The sequence below is a fragment of the Petaurus breviceps genome, unplaced genomic scaffold, assembly GCF_028583685.1.
Source record: "Petaurus breviceps papuanus isolate PSGF00001 unplaced genomic scaffold, PetGlider_PUasm1.0 90723, whole genome shotgun sequence".
Classification (NCBI taxonomy): Eukaryota; Metazoa; Chordata; class Mammalia; order Diprotodontia; family Petauridae; genus Petaurus; species Petaurus breviceps.
Window position 1 is genome coordinate 262,865 of NW_027187323.1, and position 20,301 is coordinate 283,165.

Genomic DNA, 20,301 nt, shown 5'->3' on the forward strand with positions numbered 1-20,301 from the left:
CCCCTGACCCTTCTTCCATCCTTCTTCCCAGCAATGGAACTTCCCGAGAGAGGCATGAGCTTCTCACTGGGGCTTGGGGGTTCCGGGATCACTTGTTTCTACCAACAAGAAGAGAAAACGTCTGACAAACCAGCTTCGGGCGCGCGGCTGAACAGACTGGCAGGGACCTGACTCTTTAAAGCCTCGGCGGGGGCTGGCCAAGGAGGAGCCTGACGTGGAAACCGACTAGAGGAGGTGGTGGCCACGTGGTATGAGGAGGCGTCCATCTTGAAAAAGGGCGAGGAGTGATTTCCGGTCTGGGATGTGCCCGGTTCCCTATCCTCTATTTGCTCCGTAATGAAGTCCAGCAATGTTGGGTTGCAGTCGATAGCACTGTTTGTGCCTAGATACCTCAGAGGGAGAACGTCCTATAGAACAGCGTCACCTCACCGCCCTCTCTGCCCACAAGAAAAATGGCCACTAGCCGCCTTCACTGCCCACTTCTGCAATCAGCACAAAGGAAGTTGCAATGCAAAAAGAGTCCGGCTGGAAACCTCAGCTAGGCAGGTGCAGCAAGGGAGTGGCCGAAGAGGTAGCTTACTGGCTAGCTTGCTTGGTAGCGTGGCTGGGCTGACTCGGGCGTCCGTGGCACGACCAGTGCCGCTGCCGCCGCCTCCTCCTTCGCCTTCGCGAAGCCCTCAGTCGGCTTGTGGCCCCGGGCGACGCAGCCCGTGGCCAGCCCCAGTTGTCTAGAAGGGTACTGTACGTCGGCGGGCTGTGGTCCCCGGGCCCCCCGAGCGGGCTCCTAGCGGGGCTCAACCCCGCTAGGGCGCCTTTCATGGCTATGATGCGACCCTTCCCGGCGCTGCCGCTGCTCATCAATCTCGGCGGTTCGCTGCTGGGCTTCGTGGCCACGCTCACACTCATCCCGGCCTTCCGCGGCCACTTCATCACGGCTCGCCTCTGCGGCCTGGACCTGAACAAGACCAGTCGCCAGCCCATGTGAGGAGGGCGAGGGCGGGGTGACAGGAGAGGAGGGAGGGGGCGGGACATGGGGAGGGGGAGGGGGACAGCCAGGGATGGGGAGGAGGGGGCACTGGAGATGGGGAGAGGGGGACAACGAGGGATGGGGAAGAAGGAGCCAGAAATGGAGAGGTGGGGGGCACTGGAGACGGGGAGGAGGGAGATAGCTAGGGATGGGGCAAAGGGGACAAGTCAGGGATACTGAGGAAAGGGACAGCTAGGGATGGGGAGAAGGGAAGTTCCAGGGACTAAGAGGGATGTGGAGAGACAGACAGACAGGGAGAGAAAGAAAAAGCCTGGAGGAGATTGGGAGACGAGACTGGAAGGAGGACAGGTGACTGAGGAGAAGACAGAGAGAAAGTTAGGAACAGAAGTGGAGAAGGGAAGAAGGGTGACCTGGGGCGGCAGAGGGGGGGGATAGGGTGATAAAAGACTGAGCTTTGAAAACAGGGCCGAAGAGAGAGCTGAGAACTTAGACTGACCTTGAGACCTGAGGTCCGAGGGAGACAAGAGAAGCTAGCTTCATAGAAAGAGGACTGGACCTTGGGGCCTCTGGTCTGGAGAAGTGATGGAGAAGTAGGGCTGGGGGCAGAGATCAGGACATGGGCAGGCCATGCTACTTGTCAGAGGGGAGAGGGTGAGATGTTAAGAATGATACCCTTGGAAATAGGGTCTTCTCATAAGCTAGTCTCTTCCTTAGATGGAACATGGGAGGAGGGGAGGACAGAATGGGAGGATATGTTCCTAGACTCTGGAATCTAGTTCTGGTGAGTGACACTATGTTTCCCCCACTCCTCACCTGTCCTGTGTCACAGCCCCGAGTCCCAGGGTGTCATCAGTGGTGCAGTTTTCCTCATCATCCTCTTCTGCTTCATCCCTGTTCCCTTCCTAAACTGCTTTGTGGAGGACCAATGTAAGGCCTTCCCCTACCAGGAGGTTAGTGGACCTGAACTAAGGGAGGCTCATCTGAAGATTTAAGGGTGGCAGGAGAGAGTTGGCAGAATCTAGATTTGTCAAGGGTTGGGTTTTTTATTTGTTTTATTTTGGACAAGGGGAGGGGATAACATGTAGGAGGGCTGGTGGAATATGAGGGACTAAGGTATAGAACTGAACAGCATAGTGACTGTTGAGAAGAGGTCTGGGCTTGGACTTAAACCATCTAGGCTTGAACCCCAATTCTGATACTCGGTGACTCTGGCTTTCTTCCTGAAGGCCTTAGTCTCCCCATCAGTAGCAAGGGAACAATAACTGTTGTACTGCATACCTCATAAAGTTGTTTTTGTGGAAAATATTTTTTTCCAATCTAAAATACTATAGCAATGTGAATTGTTGGGGCGGCTAGGTGGCGGCAGTAAATAGAGCAACGGCCCTGGAGTCAGGAGGACCTGAGTTCAAATCCGACCTCAGACACTTAACACAAAACTAGCCATGTGACCTTGGGCAAATCACTTAACCCCAATTGCCCTGTCTTTCTCCCTCCAAAAAGCAAAAAAAAAAAAAAGAAAAAGAAAGAAATGTGAATTGTTGAGCAGGCTGAAGAATTAGCCCTTGGGCTGGTAGGGACAGCTAGGTTTAGAGGGAAGGACTGAGCTATCTCTCCTTTCTCCCCAGTTTGTGGCCCTGATAGGTGCCTTGCTCGCTATCTGCTGCATGATCTTTCTGGGCTTTGCGGATGATGTGCTCAACCTTCGATGGCGCCACAAGCTGCTGCTGCCCACGACTGCCTCTCTACCTCTCCTCATGGTCTATTTCACCAACTTCGGCAATACAACAATCGTGGTGCCAAAGCCTTTCCGTTCCATGCTTGGCTTGCATCTGGACCTCGGTGAGAAGCACCATTCCTGCTTCCCAGAATCCTCTTTCCCTGTGGCCCATCTCTCTGAAGCTTAGGACCCTCTTGCCATATCCATACCTTAGCTGTATGCCTCACTCAGCTCAAAAGCCTTTGTTTTTGCTGATACCCATATCCCACTGTGTTCTTCTTCTGCCCTTCTGTCCTCCCTCTCCACCCCCAGATTCCTTATTATAAATTTCTACCCTGCTCCTTATTCACTTCAGTGCCCCTGGTAAGCATAATCTCAGTTGATCTTTTCAATCAAGCAAGCGGGTATTTATTAGGTGTCTATTATATGGGGATACAAATACAAAAAGAGATATCCCTGCCCTCAAGGAGTTTATATTCTCCTGGGGGTATACACATTCACAGATTTTATAAAAATACAGTATATACACAAAATAAATTCAGTGATTTGGTGGGGGATGGGGAACCACAGGAGAGGAAGTAAAATTTAGAATCAGAAAAGGTCTCTTGAAGGGAGGCAGGAGTTCTCAAAAGTGGAAGTAGGGAAGGACATCAGTTCCGTCTCCCTATACCTGGTGACTTCTTCCTCCTCCAGGCATCCTGTATTATGTCTACATGGGACTTCTGGCGGTATTCTGTACCAACGCTATCAATATCTTAGCAGGGATCAATGGACTGGAGGCTGGACAGTCTCTAGTCATTTCTGCCTCCATTATCATCTTCAATCTGGTAGAGCTTGAAGGTAGGTTTGGATGTGGACGGGACCATAAGGGAGGACAGTTATTGGAGGTATAAAGGGGTAAGCAGATTATGACTTTGGGGAATTCAGAAGGGGAAGAAAACAAGAAGAAAGACAATTGATAAAATTGTTGTTGGTTTTTTAAATACTGTTAGGGAAAGCAGAGTGGTAAAGAGCTGCTGACTTCAGATCTCAGACCTTCTGTCTGGTTCTGGTTCTGCCCCCTTGACTCTGTGACCTTAAATCCTCCGATCCTTCTTTGCATAGATTCTCAGAGGTGCAATGAACCTTTGTTGTGGTTTTGTTTGGGATTTTTTTTTTAACAAATGTTTTATTGATGCTTTTTTCTTTCGTACATCACTGTCACTTCCTAGTGACTCCTGGAGGTCATCTAGTCCAGTCTTCTCATTTTAAAGATGAGGACATGGAGTCTCAGAGAAGGCCAGTGGCTTGTCCATGGTCACATGGCTAGTAAGTGGCAAAGCCAGGATAGGAACTGCATTCTGGCTTGTAGCATAGCAGTCTTTCCACCATGCCATAGCCACAGACAGTTTGAGAGCATTTTAAGGTTTGTAAAAGCCTTTGACATGTAGTATCTTTTTGAGTCAATAAAAATACTATAATTTGCTTGGTAGTGGGGATATGGAGATGAAAATGAGGAGTCATTATGCCATAATGGCCTATTTATCAACAAAATGTTATTAATATTGATACTTCTTATTTTACAAGAAAAGAGTTTGTAAACTCTAAAGTGCTGTGTAAATGTGAGTTTTCATCATTCTTGAGAAACAGAGTAGTGTGGTAGAAGGAGTGCTGGACCTGATGTCAGGAGGCCTGGATTCAAAGCCCAGCTCCAACTCCCACTAACTGTGTGGGTGACCACGGGCAAATCACCTAACCTGTCATCCTCTGTTTCATCATCTGTAAAATGGGGATAAGAATAAAGTATTTGCCCCATCTACATTTTGGGGTTGTTGTGAAGAAAGTGCTCTATAAACCTTAAAGTGCTATAGAAATGTGAATTGTCGTTATGTAATGCAAGTTGTTGTTACTGAGAAATAACCACCATAATGTATATATGGTGAAAATAGATGGTGTACAGAAGCTTTGTGGAAGAAGTGAAATATCAGAAGCTGTCTGAAAGAAAAGCTGCAGTGCGGCATGCATAATGGTGTTGGAGAGGGATGTGGAGTAGCTTGGGGGCATAGGTCGGGGTCAGGAGCTTGGCATTAAGCCAAAGGAGCAGTTTCTCACCTGAATGATTTGTTCCTTTTTCCTGTTCTGGAAGGTGATTACCAAGATGACCACGTCTTTTCTCTCTACTTCATGATTCCATTCTTCTTCACCACTTTGGGACTTCTGTATCATAACTGGTGAGGCGCTGTCAGAGAGTATGTGTGGTCAGTTGTTGGTAGGGGCCTGGGCCAGGGGCTAAAGGATTTTCATATCTGTTCAGGGATTTTTTTCCTGAGTCCTCAATCAAAAGTGTTTTTAAATGCCTGAACCCCCATGTGTGGCAGTCTTGGTGCCAGGGAATGAAGTACTAAGGAATACTTAGGGATGCTGTACCAAGACTGTGGGTCTTTTGGAACTGTCAGGGACAGTGAGAGGTGGGGTGGGAAGGAGACTGGTGAGGAGAGTGAAGTGGGGGGGGGTAGGAAATGTTTTAGCCACAAGTCAGATTTTGGTGCTGATGGCATCAAGGCCAGGGAACTTTGTATGGGGGTGGGAAATGATGCATGCCTAATAATAAAGGTCAGTGATGCTCTATGGCCCTGCTTCAGGTCATCTCTTTCCCATAGGTACCCATCGCAGGTGTTTGTGGGAGATACTTTCTGCTACTTTGCAGGCATGACCTTTGCTGTGGTGGGCATCCTGGGGCACTTCAGCAAGACAATGCTCCTCTTCTTCATGCCTCAGGTGTTCAACTTTCTCTACTCCCTCCCACAGCTTCTCCATATCATCCCTTGTCCACGCCATCGTGTGCCCAGGTACCTTGTTCTATGTGGGATTATGAGGGAAGGGGAAGAAAGGAGGACCCTGTAGACATAACAGAGGGATCTAGATGCTGGCTTTGAGGAATAGTCCCAACACATGGTGACATTTAAACCCAGGTGAAGATCTGGTCTCCTGTAATTCTGTCTGAGGGCATGGATGAAAGGACACTAAGTACATTGCCATAGATTAGGAAGTGATACTGACTTCTGATTATGCCATTCCCCTTCAGCCTTACCCCTGCTATGATGCATTTCACTCCTACTTCACTTAACTTGGAAGATCAGTTAAAAAATAAAAAAAGATGAGGGGCAGCTAGGTGTCCAAGTAGATGGAGTACCCATTCTGAAGTCAGGAGGACCTGAGTTCAAATCCAGCCTCAGACACTTACTAGCTATATGACCCTAGGCAAGTCACTTAACCCTAGTTGCCTCCCAAAATAAATAAATAAAAAGGTAAAACGTTGGTTTAGGTGCTGGTGAAATGCTTCCTGAGGTAAATTAATTAGAGTAGCCTGAGCAGTGATGGGAGCAGACTAGTTGAGATCTCTAAAACTATCATGAGAAAGCTTCTGCTGTTGTGTTTCTTGGTTTTTTGTTTTATTTTTGCTTTTTGGAGGGGGGAAGGCAGGGCAGTTGGGGTTAAGTGACATGCCCAATGTCACACAGCTAGTAAGTGTTAAGTGTCTGAGGCCAAATTTGAACTCAGATCCTCCTGACTCCAGGGCCCATACTCTATTCGCTGTGCCACCTGGCCTCCCCTTCTGCTGTTCTTTAGCTTGTTCTCCTTTCCCTCTGACCTTCCTCCCTTGCTGACTTCCCTGCTTCTCCTAATGATGTGTGCCTGAGGAGCACATAAGTGTTTCCCCCACGTTTATAACCTTTAACATTATTTTTGATTTGGCCTTCTCTCTCATCAACAGTCAAGTACCAAATCCTAGCCATTTTGTCTCTGCAACATCTCTCATTCCGTACATTTTATTCCCACTGTAACTGACCTTGAATGTTCATCACCATTTGTCCAAGCTCTTCCACTTCCACTTTTCCCTCATTCCAGTCCATCCTTTATAATTCTGTCAGAATTTCTTTTCTGTATAGATCTGATCATATCAGCCCTACTCTAAACCCCTCAGTGCATCACTCTTTGCCCCCTGAATAAACGTCACCCTGCTTTGCCTGTCGTTCACCACTATGAGTGATGAAATCTGGCCCTCGCTACCTTTTCAGTCTTCTGTTACTCTCCTATATCCTGTACTCCTGTGAAACTGGACTGCTTGTTACCCTTACATAATTTCCACTTGGCTACCTTTCCTCAACACAGTTGCTTATGCCTGGAATGCCCTTTTCCCCATCCCTACCTCTCCAGCCCTTTAAAGCTCAACCTCTTAACCCTAAGAATCCTCCCCTTCACCTCCTTCCAGTTATTACATATTCCTCCCTCCTTCCTCTCCTTCCCTCCCACTTGTGCCTTTAAGCATTTATATGAACCTTGATTTATTTAACCTCTTACATATTTATTTTCTCTATTTGTGTGTGTCCTATTCCTTGACTAGATGTTAACCTCTACAAGGACAGGAATTGTCTCATCTAAGTTTTATTTACATTTCATCCAGCACCTATCATAATGTTCACCACATAGTAGGCACTTGTTTGTTGAATTCAGTAATTCAAATGTACATATTTTAAGTCTATAAAGTACTTTCCATGAGGTAGCATTATTATAATCCTCATTCTACAGATGAGGAAATTGAAATTCAGAGTATATGTTACCATAGGGTTCCACAACCAGTAAGTGTTTGACCCTAGAATGTGAACCTAGTATTCTTAACTCTGCTGCCTCTTGAGTATCACACCCCCTTTCCTCTATAGGCTCAACACCAAAACAGGGAAGCTGGAGATGAGCTATTCCAAGTTCAAGGCCAAGAACCTTTCTCTCTTGGGCACCCTCATTCTGAAGGTAATGTTGACATGCAAGTAGGTGGTCAGGTACTACTGTGGGCCCAGGACATGGGAACTCCATACCAAGAGCAGATCTGGGAGAAGGTTTGGGCCATTTCCTCATACTGATGTGAAACATGGCTATGATTAGCCCCCACTTTCTTCCTCTCCAGGGTGCGGAAGCCCTCCGACTGGTGGCTGTCCGTCGAGGTGAAAATGAGGCTGGTGCCTACATTGAATGCAACAACATGACCCTCATTAACCTGCTCATCAAGATCCTGGGGCCCACTCATGAAAGAAATCTCACTTTACTGCTTCTGCTCCTGCAGGTGATTCCTTGGGCCAAGACGGGCATGGTGGGTTCTTATCCCTCTTTCTCCTCTTTCTTCTGTTTTTCAGATGCCTCTCCCCAGTCTGGTCACCTTCCTAAGGTCTCCCTCCATGCCTCCTTTTCTCATAGCTCTCCATCTGTTTCTCCTTGCAGATTCTGGCTAGTGCTATCACGTTCTCTATTCGATACCAGCTGGTTCGGCTCTTCTATGATATTTGAGTCCTTGGCCGTGACTCTTTACTCCATAGCCCTCTGTGCCCCTGTCTCATGTGGAACCCCTGTTGGACTAAGACTGTATTCCCCATATGCCTATTGGGCTTCTCCCCGTCCTTTACTGTCCTCAAAATCATCTCCTCAGGAGGTATCCTGCCTATCCTACCCCTCAATGATTATTTATTGATTGTATTTGCCCTATGGACTTCCCTAAATTGACATTTTTCTCCCTTTCCTTCCCTTCCCGAAGCCTCCTTTGGGCCAGGAGGCAGCAGCTTCTTGGAAGCTAGGTTGCCATTAGGGATCAGGCTAAATCCCTGGTGCTTCCTGATGGTTCCACTCTGAATTGATGTGTTACTGGGAATTAAGCATTTTAATTAATAAGGAGCAACCTAAGTGGTCATTTGCTCCTTTTGGTGGTAATAAATGTGTTTGGTTCACTTTTTTAACTGTGGGTGTGGCTCTTGTTTTTAGCTGATTTGGGGGATGATGGGACACTTCCCTGCCTGCTTCCCCCATTAGACAAATATCAAATCCTCTCTGTCTTCTTTCCTCCAGATACCAAGCTCCTTCCCTTTCATGCTGGTGGGGAAAGCAGCATGCTTAGTTAAGTCATGCAACCTATGTGGAAAATTACATTGGAGAAAAAGATTCAGGTGGGATAGTTGTCTTCAAGCTTTGAAAAATTGTCACATAGAAGGAAGTATTAGACTTGTTTTGCTTGGGTCTAGAGAATAGACCCATGGCCAATGAGTGGAAGTTACAGAGGAACAGATTTTAGCTTAGAGAAAACTTTCAAAAACAAATGCTCCTGTGCCTATCTCCCTGTTGGTGGCAATTATTTCTGATGTAGGTAACAAAGGTTGAGAGGGATGATAGCCCTTTTAACTGTAAAATCTTGAGTGGAAGTGAAGGACAAGGGAGAAAGACTGATCTCTAAGGAAGACATAGGACCAAGGGGTGGAAACCTGAAAGAGGCAAATTTAGTTTTTATATAAGGGAAAATTGCCAAACAATTAGAGCTATGGAAGGGTAGAATACACTATCTTGGTCAGTAGTGGCTTGCCCTTTCTTGGGTGCCAAAGTCTTGAAGCTGAGGTTATATTGTGGTGTAGATTGGATTCTATTCAGGCATTGGATAGATCCAGGGGTAAACTTCCTGTCTTGAGGTCACATGTGACCCTCCAGGTCCTCAAATGTGGCCATCTGACTGGAACTTTTGAAGTTTGGATTTGGTCAAAGGACTGCACTTAAGGACCTTGAGGGCCACATGTGGCCTTGAGGCCGCAAATTTCCTATCCCTTGTTAGATGGATGGGTGGATGGATGGATGGATGGATGAAAAAAAAAACATTTAAGTTCTGACTCTCATTCAGTTGTTTCAGACTCTGTGACCCCATTTGGGGTTTTCTTGGCAAGATTGGTGGATGTGATTTGCCATTTCCTTCTCCAGCTCATTTTGCAGGTGAAGAACTGAGGCAAACCACTGCCCCTAACAACAACAAATGTGCAAAGCATGGTGCTAAGTGCTGGGGACGGGATTAGGAAAGTTCAGCTCACATTCCAGAGTGGGGAACAAAATGGCTTCCAAAGTCTCCTTCATCTCCTAGATTCTGAGAAGATGATCCTGATCCTTCAGCTGGGGTTGGAGCCCAACCAATTGGGTGGATTTGTTGTTGTCGTTTCAGAATTTACTTATTTTTAGTTTTCAACATTCATTTCCACAAGGTTTTGAGTTCCAAATTTTCTCCCCATCTCTTCCCTACCCTCCACCCCAAGATGGCAAGCATACTGATTACCCCTTCCCCTTTTTCCCTTCTGGTAGGGATTGAGCTTCAGGGACCTCTTCTTGCCTTTTTTCACACCCTCCCACCTAAACTGTTTTAAGCAGGGTTGAAATTTTAAATAAAGGGGCCTGAGCTAAAGGAAAACCAATTCAAAAATTAATTTAAAACAAGTTGATTTAACTTTTTGACACTTGGTTTTTACATCACCTGTATTTCTTAAAACATCCTTCTCCTTCACATCTAACTATCCCGAGGAACAAAGAATAAGGGGTGGGGGAAAGCTGCACAACAATTACATCCACCAAGCCTCACACCAAAGCACTGACTTGGTGCTTAGTAAGCAGTGAATTGCTATTTGGGCAGCTGGCTGGCAAAGTGGATGGAGAGTCAGGTCTTTGGAGTCAGGAAATCTCATCTTTATGGTTCAAGTCTAGACTCAGACCCTTCCTAGCTGTGTGACCCTGGGCTAGTCACAGAAACCCTGTGTGCCTCGGTTTCCTCACCTGTAAAATGGGCTGGAGAAGGAAATGGCAAAGCACTCCAGTGTCTTGTCCGAGAAAATCCCAAGACTGAACAATAATAAAAGTGTGTGAGCCCACCCCTCCCGGGGCACCAACACAAAAGCACCTTCCCTCAAGGAGTTTACAATCTGTTGTGGGGAAATAACAGGAACACCTGGAAGGAAATCAACCGTGAAACTGGAATGAGAAGGGAAACAGCCTCTGGCATTAGGTGCCCTCGCCTCTGCTGGCATCAAACAATCTCCAGTTTTCTAGAGGGGCCGCCCCCTTTCAGTTGTTTTAAAGTCCTGTCCTACTCTTTGTGACCCCATGTGGGGCTTTCTTGGCAAAGGTACTGGGGTGGTTTGCCGTTTCCTTCTCCAGCTAATTTTACAGGTGAGGAAACTGAGGCAAACAGGGTTACATGACTTGCCCAGGGTCACACAGCTAGGACATGTCTGAGGCAAGATTTTAAGTCCGGAAAAGGAGTCTTTCTCCATTGCGCCATCTAGCTGCCCCCGGGAGTCCTCTTGTCCCACCCCTTTTCCTTTCTTGGCGCCCATGCCATTTGAATCTCGCGCGCTTCTGATTGATTGGTCGCCTCGGGAAGCGGGAAGCCGGCAGTGGGGAGGGTTGAAGCGGACCACGCCCACCCTCTAGTTTGTTGCTCGTAGTCATCTTCCCCGGGTAAGAAGAGTTTTCAAATCTAGCCAATCGGTAAGCACGCTCACACGCTCAGGAGGAGGAGCCTGGTGGCTGACCCCAGCCAATTGGAGGTGGCCGTCATGATCCAGCCAATAAGTAACTAAAGGACGCTGGGACCGGCTGCCTTAAAGGAAGCAGCTTTGCACGCGGACCGGCATTTAGACTGCGGCGAGAGTTTGGTGAGTGTCTGCGCACGCGCAGCCGTTGCTCGCGGTACCCTCCGAACCAGTCTCGCGCTTTATACGTTAGCATGTCGGGTCGCGGCAAGACCGGCGGAAAGGCCCGTGCCAAGGCCAAGTCCCGCTCTTCGCGGGCCGGGCTGCAGTTCCCCGTGGGCCGCGTGCACCGATTGCTGAGAAAGGGCCACTACGCGGAGCGAGTCGGGGCCGGCGCGCCAGTGTACCTGGCGGCCGTGTTGGAGTACTTGACGGCCGAGATCCTGGAGCTGGCGGGGAACGCGGCCCGGGACAACAAGAAGACCCGCATCATCCCCCGCCACCTGCAGCTGGCCATCCGTAATGACGAGGAGCTCAACAAACTCCTGGGCGGCGTGACCATCGCCCAGGGCGGCGTCCTGCCCAACATCCAGGCGGTGCTGCTGCCCAAGAAGAGCGGCGCCATCGCGGGACCCAAGGCCCCGGGCAGCGGCGGCAGCAAGAAGAGTACGCAGGCCTCGCAGGAGTACTGAGGCCGCCTCTCGGCCCCGCACCAGACCCCCCCCCCCCCCACCCCACAAAGGCCCTTTTCAGGGCCGCCTCCCCACCCCGCCCCGGCCCCCCCCCCCGCCCCCCCCCCCCCCCCCCCCCCCCACTACACCACAAAGGCCCTTTTCAGGGCCGCCTCCCCCCTCACTGAGAGAGCCGCTGCACTTGCCCCGCCCCCTCCCGGCGTGCAGCCGCGGGCCGGCCGGGGGCGGTGGGAGCCGCTTCTGTTCTGGCCGCCCCTCCCGCGGGGGCTGCTGCGCGAGGCCGCCCCGGCGCGCCGAGACCCCGGCCGGCGCCCAAGTTCCACCCCAGCCCGGACCGCCCGCGAAGACGCTGACTCTGAGAAGTCAGCTGAGCTTTTATGCCGGGAGACTCAAGAGACTGTGAAAGACCATTTGGAAGTACGATTAACTTAATTTTATTAAATGGTTGTTTTTCTATTAAAGTTTCTTTGTTTCTTAGCGTTCCCGTAGTCGGCGACTAGGCCTGGAACCCAGTAGCGAGGCTCCCCTAGGTCCCAGGGCAGCTGAGGCCAGCGAGGATTGGGGGGCTGCTTTCCCCTGGGGGTATTTGGGTCTAGAATATAAAAAGGATTTTATTTTACCCGTAAAAACAGTCGCCAAGCGTTTCTGTGCCAGGCACTGGAGATGGCTATCCTGGGGCGGAAGGGGCCATGATTGTCCACACCCCTATCCTTTGTCTACAGGCCAAATAAAAATTCCACTGGAGTAACTTGAGGTGTTTTATTGACAGATTTGGTTACATTCAATGTCTGTGACTGCACAGAAAACAGACAGTACTCGGGCCCCTCGTATAAAGGGGGCCAAGACAAGGCACTAGGATGCTTAGCAGCAACAGGTCCCCTTTCCCACACCTGAGTCCTAGATGATGCAGCTTTTGTGCCCAGGGAAAGTCCCTGCTGAGTTAGTTAATGTGGCAAGGGTTCAGGCCACCCCTGAACAAATCTGACCAACGTTCTCAGGCAGAAAATGCCCCCAGGGCTAGGTTATTGGGCATCATTGAGCTGTCTTGCTATATCCAGGATCTTCTTGGCTCCCTTGTTGAGCAGAAGGTTGGCAAGACTGATACCCAGGTTTTCAGCTGCCATCTGGGCTCCCTGAGATACATTCCGAGCGGTGATGCCCACCCGTTGCACATCATCCTCTGGGCCATCTTCATGCTACAGAGAAGGAAAATGTTAGTAAAGAAGAAGGGGTAGGATATAACCCTTGCTTGCCCCCTCCCCTAGGGGTCCTGATACCTGGGCTAAGACATTAATGGTTGTCTGCATAGTTTCCTTCAGACAATCAGAGCCGTCCAGACTCCAGACTCCTCCAGTCAGATATAGCTAGAAAACAGAACAGGTGACAGCCTTACTAGAGGGAGTTCCATAGGGAGAGAGAATCACCTTATTTGATTTTTGTATGCTCTAGTATCTAGTAACATAATAGGTTCTAAATGTATATTGAAGCTAAATGCCAACCATTCCTTATAGGAAGGTTATTCCCAAGCTAGTATTTGAAGTATGGGCACTTTCCACCCTTGTGCTACCTCTGTCCCCAAGGCAAAATAAAACACTTACCTGCCCATCCTTGAGGACTGTATGGACTGCCACAGGCACACTGCAGCCTCCTTCCTATAACAAGACCATGGCTGTGAGTTCCAGTGATTCTGGTAATAGACTTTCAATCACCCCATTCTAAGAGACTGGCTAGAAACAAGTGAGGGGGAAGGTAGGGTGGGGGGAGGGAAGGGTTCATACTCCTAGGTTTTCCAATTATTCAACTAATTATCTGATATTTACTACATGCATAGCATACTGAGGCACACCCTCCCCAAGAGAAATACTGGTCCTACCAGGTGCCTAAGGAAAGCCCTCTCAGCAATACATCGGAGCAAGGTCTCAGGATCGTGTAGTACTCGAACCAAATCCAGCACTTCCTGGTCCTTGGCTCGGACCTCAACACCCAGAGCCCCCTGGGGAGAGACCCCACATTCCATCAGGTCTTACTTTTTCACACCAAAATAACCTGGTTAAGTATGGGACCGCCAAAATGATTTCCCAGTTGTCCAGTGAATACAGGCTCTACCTCAAGATGTGTTTCCACCCCTGGGCAAGAGACCAAAGGCTATAGATTCCTTGGTTGAGAGGTTTCAAGAAAAAGGACTCAAAGTGAAGTGCCCACATCCCCAGAGGTCAAAGATGGCTTTCATGACTGAGCATACCTGGCCCACAGCATACAGACATTCTTCAGGGTACAGGAGCTAGAGGAGCAGAGCAAAAAGTCAGTTGTGGGAGACATAGAAATTAAGATGGGAGGGACCCTGCCAAATAGCATGAGCCTGGACTCGGGGTTCCTGATTCCAGCCTTCCCCTATCTGGATCTTGTTTTCCCATTTAGATGATAATGCTTGAGTGAGGGGTGAGGTGATCCTGAGTAGAGCAGAAAGAGGCTTTTTTGGGGAGAGGGGGAGCAGGTGACTCAGCCCCTAACTCAGAGCTTTGAACACAAGCACGAAACTTCCTGGTCAGAAGGATATAATGAGTGATGGGAAAAATAATTCTTACCTGGCCTATACGGCTCTGCCAACCCATACGTTGCAGTCCAGCTGCAGCCAGGATGATGGCACTAAATTCCTGCTGTTCATCCAACTTTCGAAGCCTAGTATTGAGATTCCCTCTCTACAGGCGTACAGTGTTAAGGGCTACTGCTGAGGCTTCTCCAACACCCATGGTCTCCCCAGCCCCAGGCATACATGGCCTACTCACCTGGCTGGTGACATAAGCTGGTCAGTTATAAAAAGCCCTCCCTACCTTGCAGATCTTTCTGACTGTTGTTATGTCCCACCTTAAACTGCCAAAAGGATACAATACTTTTGAATTCCAGATGTGGAAATTTCCGCTGTAACTGGGCTGCTCTACGAAGGGAGCTGGTCCCTACCACACTGTAAGGACAGAGGGTTTAGGGCGGAGGTTAGCACAGAATAACCCTTACCAATCCTTACTCTCCCCTTCTTCAGTACCTGCCTTTCCACCCCAATCCCACTGATCCTTTCCAGATTCTTACCTCCTTTCTGGCAGGGTACCCAAGGTCTGCCCAGTATATTTAGGGTGGAAGATAACAGCATCATAGGGGCTCTCCCGCCTAGAGTAGAGAGGGAAAGGTTATATGATGGGGACTGGGTAAGGTATTTGATCAGTTCAACACAATTTGACCTGAAGCCATCCCAATCTCTCTTCAAAGAACCAACCAAAAAGTGATCACTGAAGTCAAGAGAGTAATAGTGAAGGCAGGAGAGGTAACCAAAGAAAGGAATGCCAAAATGAGGCGCACACCTCTCCCCAATCCCCTTAACTTCAGGATTGCCTCTTACTTGCAGACAGCACCAATAGTGAAGGCTGGGGGCAGTACAGTGGGCAAGTCCTTCAGGGAATGTACAACCAGGTCCACTCTGGAAGAGACAGAGCCAGGGAGAGGAGAAAAGTTACAAGACACAACAAGTTTCCCACTACCTCCCTGACCCCTCTCAATGCTTTCATAGGATACGGACCAGGAAGACTAATCACAACTCCAATTTCAATAGCACTTTAAGTTTTCCAAAGAACTCTCCCAACCTCCCCAACTTGTGAAGGAAATAAGTGTAAGCTTCATGTTTATTTTACAGATAAGGAAATGAGCTCAGAAAAGAGAAGAGTCAGCCAGACTCACAAAGCCAGTGAAATGCTAGGGCTGGTAGTGAAACCCAGGTGTCCTGACTCCAAATTCTGACCTTCCATTATACAGTACTGCCGTGCATTACATCTTAGGAACCTAATAGGGAAAGGCCTATTCTTGTTACCTAGATGCTCACACATCTCTCTGTACCATAAGGCATAAGGTATCATGGTGGTCACTTGTGTTCTGAACTAAGAGCTCACTCCAGGAAATTAAGGACAGGGCTGTGATCCCAGCAAGGAAGATGCAATCTTTCAACTCTGGTCCCAAAGCTACTCCTCTTGAAGTCCATCCTCAGCCCATAGGGTGCCAAACCCTTTGGTCTTCGTAGCCACCAGGTCTCAGGGCAGCTGTGATCCCCAAAAGGAAGAAAGATGGTGGAGAGGCCCCACACTATCCAGGCCCTAGAAGAGTCCTGGAGTGGCTCCTGGCCCACTCCCCCACTTACTCATTCTTTTCCAAGGCATATTCCAGCTCCTTGGTGAATAGGCTTTTCTCCCCAATCTGTCAGGGAAAAGAGAGGGGCATTATGAAACCCATGGAACTGGGAAAGATTAACAGAGACTAGTAGGAAATCAGGGAAGGAGGAAAAGGTTACCTTAGAGAGTGCAGTATCCAGGATCTTGTCCCCAGTGGTGGACATTGCAACTAGAAATAGAGTGATCAGTCAGTCAACAGATATTTAAGTATTTAATATGTGCCCCCAGTACTGTGCTCCCATCATTTATACAGAGAGAAAAGAAAAGTAGCATGGGACTTTTGCCTCCACATGGGGAAACAAAACACATACATCTAAAAAGTTAAAAAGATCAAACAGTGTATAATAAGGAACAAATTAGTTGTACAGACAATGGAAGGTCACCATGGCTAGACTGATCAGGGAAGATTTCATGAAGTAGGTAGGAATGGTTTAAGCTGGTTCTTCCACCAGATGAGAATTCAGAAGTGCTATAGATTTTGCCTGCTCCCCTCTTGGGGCTAGTACTGAGTTCCCTGCTAAATCCCCTCTCTCCACTGGAGACACAAGAACTCACTGATTTCAAACTGCAGATCAGGGTAGAGGTTCTTCAGCATTGCCACCACACTGTCCGTCTGTATCCTCGCCAGCTGGGAAGCAAAGACCTGGCTCGATTCTGCCCTTCCCTCCCCACTGCCCAGGAGACTAGTCCGAGACATCTGAACATACACCAGGCAGGGCAATCCCAATGGAGACTGACTAGGGAGGACAGCAGTACAGGGGATCTGACCCAAGCACCTTCTCGGTGAGGTAGGATAGTAGTCCAGTGCTCCCAACAGTTTTAGTCCCTCTCCAAAAGAGTCCAGCCTTAGATTATTTCTCAGTAGAGACTAGATTAAGGCCAATCTTCTATAGACACCCCACTTGGAGTGGCAAAGCAGCTTGAGTCCCCTATGTCCCTCAAACTCAGATTCCTGGTGCCTACAACAGCAGGAACCTCTACCCCACCTGGCTCTTGCGAGAACCCACGCGGATCACTCTCATCTTTGGACTGTTTCCGTCCTGTGGAGAGAGAACCCAGAGTCATTAACCTCCTCAGCACCTTTTCCCCTGAAAATCCCCAGAACAAGACAGACTTCAAGAGGCTGCCGGAACGCCACTCCAACAGTCTTGCCTGTGGATGAGTATAGCCTAGGTTTTTCTGGGCAGAAGGGTTACTCTGATGCCATCCCCTCTACGTTCTTCAGTGTCTTAGACTAAATTTCAAGCGACCTTCCTGCCTTACCTGGGATGAATAAGGTTTTTCCACTGACCAAACGGAGATGAAGGGTACAGGCAGACAGATGTTAATGCAGCTATACCTCTGAACAGGACTCTGAGCCCAGAGTAAGGGAGTACTTGAAGGAGGTCCTGGATCCACCCAGGTGGGCAGGGAGATAAGTGTCATCAAGTCAACCACAAGGAGGGTGGGGTCAGAACTGGAAGGGGAGGAGGGAAAAGGGAAGGGGGGGGGATGTTCTCTGGAGCAATACTGGAGGTGGCCACACACTGGACAACTTGTGCTGAGTCACTGACAGCTGGAGAGAAGAGATCAGTGACCCACACCAAAGTGGACAAAAACCCCAACTACATGACCAATGGTGCTACCCAAATGCTAAAGTCACCATTGTGCCTTTAACTTCAAATGCCCTGGTCAGTGATGGGAAGAGAATAGGAGGAAAGAAGGAAGAAACTAAGAGGAAACAAATTATTTTTCATTGGTCTGTTGTAGAGGCACAAATCCCCTCCTCTGGTTTCACCAGCAAAGAAACTCTGAAGACACAGAAATTGAGACTTGGAACCAGAAGGGACACATTCCTTCCTCTTGCTAAGGTTCTCTGAGAATATCTGCCAAGGGACCAGGGAGGAGGCTCTATGCCCTGAAGGTCAGAATAAAGGATTATGTTTTACCAAAATTAAGTCCAGCCACTTCACCTGATGCCAGTTTTCCTTCCCACAGACCCATCAGGCTGGAGGGAAGACTTACTGTGGCTGAGGATATAGTTAAAGGATGTGTCCCCTTGTTGCTATTCATCACAGCCATCTCCCAAATAAACACATCCAAAGAGACTCTCAACAAACCAAAGTCAAGACCAAAACCCTCAACCTGCCTAACAGGGATCGCTGCTGTGTTCCAGCATGTTCACTGGACAGATGAGCGAGCCCACAGAAATGAGTCAAGAGCATTCCAGAGCTCGGAGATTCCAAGTGGGAATACCCTGGCATGCCAGAGAATCTTGTACTACTGAATGGCGTGGACAGTAGAGATAAATGTCCTCTTTCTCCCCAGTACCCCAGAAGCACCTTGGCCAACCATGGGTATGGTGTTATCTCAGTTATCAGCAGGAGCCCTGGAGGATGACGTGAATCAGGCCATATTAGGCTCAGTGGGAGGAACAAGAACTGTTTATTTACCCAGAAGCTGGCTTCAAAGGCTAGGAAGGACATCCTGTGGGAGAGGGAATACTTATTCTGCTTGGCTCTGGGCAACAGTGACAGAGGTCTTCAAGCAGACTTGGCCAGTGGTTTGCCAGGGAGGAAGCAGAGAGGATAAGGGTTGTACTATATGACCTCTGAGAACGATTCCAAATCCAAGAGTCACAACTGGTCTAAGATTTATAAGGAAGTGGCTCGTGGTGAGGAAGAGGGTGACAGGTCAAGTCTTGGCCCAAACCAAACCGCTCCCTAAAACTCCCAAGTCTGGAGGGGACCCGGGAGTTTGAAGCAGGGCATCTGTGGGCTGATGAGAAGGGTTAGTGAAGAGGGGAAAAGCAGCAATTCGGAAAAGTTTAGAGTAGTCCCATCCCCTCTGGCTGTGGGCGTGTCGGTGGGGATCCCAGTGTAACAAGCTGTAAGGAACTTCAAAGATTATCCAATCTAAGGGCTCTTAACTTTGGGGACCATGACGTGACGTGTTAATTTTTTTTTTTTTTTGCTTTTTTGGAAGGGGGAGGGCAGGGCACTTGGGATTAAGTGAGTTGCCCAAAGTTACACAGCTAGTTAAGTGCTAAGTGTCTAAGGCCACATTTGAACTCAGGTCCTCCTGACTCCAGGGCTGGTGCTCTATTCACTGTGCCACCTAGCCGCCCCGTGTTGCTAATTTATAAAAAATAATTGTCTTTCAATGTAACTGGATTCCTTCATAATACCATATATTTCATTTTATGCATTTAAAAATTTATTCGGAGAGGGGTCAGGTCAATAGATTGACAAAAGGGGTTCGTGACACCAAAAATGCCCAAATCTCTCATTTAGTCCTCACAGGACTAAACTCTGGCCCGGAAACGCGGCTCGTAGATGGCAGAACCCAGAGCTGGCTCCTCGTTTCACAAACGGCGGCGCCCAGTGCACCGATGGGCAGCGGGCTCCTAAGCCCAGGAGCGAGGAGGGACCGAAGCTTCGGTCGCCACCCCCGCCCCAGCCCCCAGTTTCACACACACCGCCCCCCCCCCCAAAAAAAAAAAAAAAGAGGGCGCAGGTGGCTGCAGTACGCCTGCCCCGAGAGCATAGGCTCGGAGACAGTCCTGCATTTCCTCCACTTGGCGGTGGAGCCAGTCCCTCCGACCCCAGAGCCTACGAGGAGCTGCTCGTCTCAGAAAATTCGGCTCCCCAGTAGCCGGTCCGCTGAGATCCTCCGTCCTCCCCACCACGGGACACGCCAGGACCACTTTTACTACTGTCTCTTTAAACCCCATTCAAAGCCCGGTACCAGTGACAGCCCTTCCGACCAATAGGCTGCGGAGGACGGCGGCCAGCAGCCAATCATTTGTTCCCTACACACAGACGCAAATAAGGTCCGTCGGGACAGGACTCACCCCAGCGACCGCATCTCCACTCCCGGACATGACTCCTTCCGTGGAGTGAGGCTGAAGTGAGAGCGCGGGGCGACACCCCCGGCTTGCCAGGGACACGAGACCCCCAGGTCTCCTGCGGAGCCGGGGGTGGGGCACGTGGATTCTGCGCCGTCCGGACCAACTCCGGCTACCCGACACTCGCGGAGGTCCTTGCGTCACTTCCGCCGCATCCCTTAAAGGGGCAGACCCCGATGCAGCCCAGGGCGGCAATTTGAGACCCGGAGAGGGCGGGGCTAGCGCATTTCAGCTTACTTCCGAGATTTAGAGTTCCTGTAGAAGGGTTCCCCTCAAAAAAAGAATCCAAATGGCTACAACACTTCCAGGCCACTCTCCCTCTCTTTTTTTTTTTTTGCTTTTTGGAGGGCAATTGGGATTGACTTGCCCAAGGTCACAATGGATTTGAACTCAGGTCCTCCTGACTCCAGGGCCGGTGCTCTACTCACTGCGCCACCTAGTGGCCCTTCAGGCCACTCTCTTAAAGAGAAAGTTACCATACCCAAACAAAACACATGGAAAGGACCT

The 20,301-nt window shown here is 49.2% G+C and overlaps 3 protein-coding genes across 5 annotated transcripts; 2 read left to right on the plus strand and 1 right to left on the minus strand.

Annotated features, from left to right (window-relative positions):
• Positions 1 to 251: 251 nt before the first annotated feature.
• On the plus strand, positions 252 to 8,467 carry DPAGT1 (dolichyl-phosphate N-acetylglucosaminephosphotransferase 1). 2 transcript variants are annotated; one of them, XM_069066623.1, is made up of 9 exons: positions 252 to 981; positions 1,818 to 1,938; positions 2,614 to 2,827; positions 3,399 to 3,545; positions 4,831 to 4,915; positions 5,345 to 5,533; positions 7,406 to 7,493; positions 7,648 to 7,830; positions 7,959 to 8,467. In XM_069066623.1, exons 1-9 carry the CDS (start codon positions 818 to 820, stop codon positions 8,022 to 8,024), a joined length of 1,257 nt encoding a protein of 418 aa, XP_068922724.1. In that variant the 5' UTR covers positions 252 to 817; the 3' UTR covers positions 8,025 to 8,467. The 2 variants fall into 2 exon arrangements, with proteins under 2 accessions (XP_068922724.1, XP_068922725.1); XM_069066624.1 differs by having other exon boundaries at positions 264 to 981; positions 7,648 to 7,803.
• A 2,630-nt stretch (positions 8,468 to 11,097) lies between these two features.
• H2AX (H2A.X variant histone) lies at positions 11,098 to 12,158 on the plus strand. The gene has a single exon (XM_069066628.1). It carries the CDS (start codon positions 11,260 to 11,262, stop codon positions 11,695 to 11,697), a length of 438 nt encoding a protein of 145 aa, XP_068922729.1. The 5' UTR covers positions 11,098 to 11,259; the 3' UTR covers positions 11,698 to 12,158.
• A 284-nt stretch (positions 12,159 to 12,442) lies between these two features.
• Positions 12,443 to 19,969, minus strand: HMBS (hydroxymethylbilane synthase). Of its 2 annotated transcripts, none has more exons than XM_069066627.1 (14): positions 19,741 to 19,969; positions 16,895 to 16,948; positions 16,464 to 16,536; positions 16,028 to 16,077; positions 15,878 to 15,933; positions 15,089 to 15,166; positions 14,782 to 14,859; positions 14,584 to 14,659; positions 14,283 to 14,396; positions 13,940 to 13,978; positions 13,571 to 13,690; positions 13,296 to 13,349; positions 12,975 to 13,061; positions 12,443 to 12,893 (listed from the first exon to the last, which is right to left on the minus strand). In XM_069066627.1, exons 1-14 carry the CDS (start codon positions 19,768 to 19,770, stop codon positions 12,720 to 12,722), a joined length of 1,083 nt encoding a protein of 360 aa, XP_068922728.1. In that variant the 5' UTR covers positions 19,771 to 19,969; the 3' UTR covers positions 12,443 to 12,719. The 2 variants fall into 2 exon arrangements, with proteins under 2 accessions (XP_068922728.1, XP_068922727.1); XM_069066626.1 differs by lacking the exon at positions 19,741 to 19,969 and adding an exon at positions 17,172 to 17,321.
• Between the last annotated feature and the right edge of the window lie 332 nt (positions 19,970 to 20,301).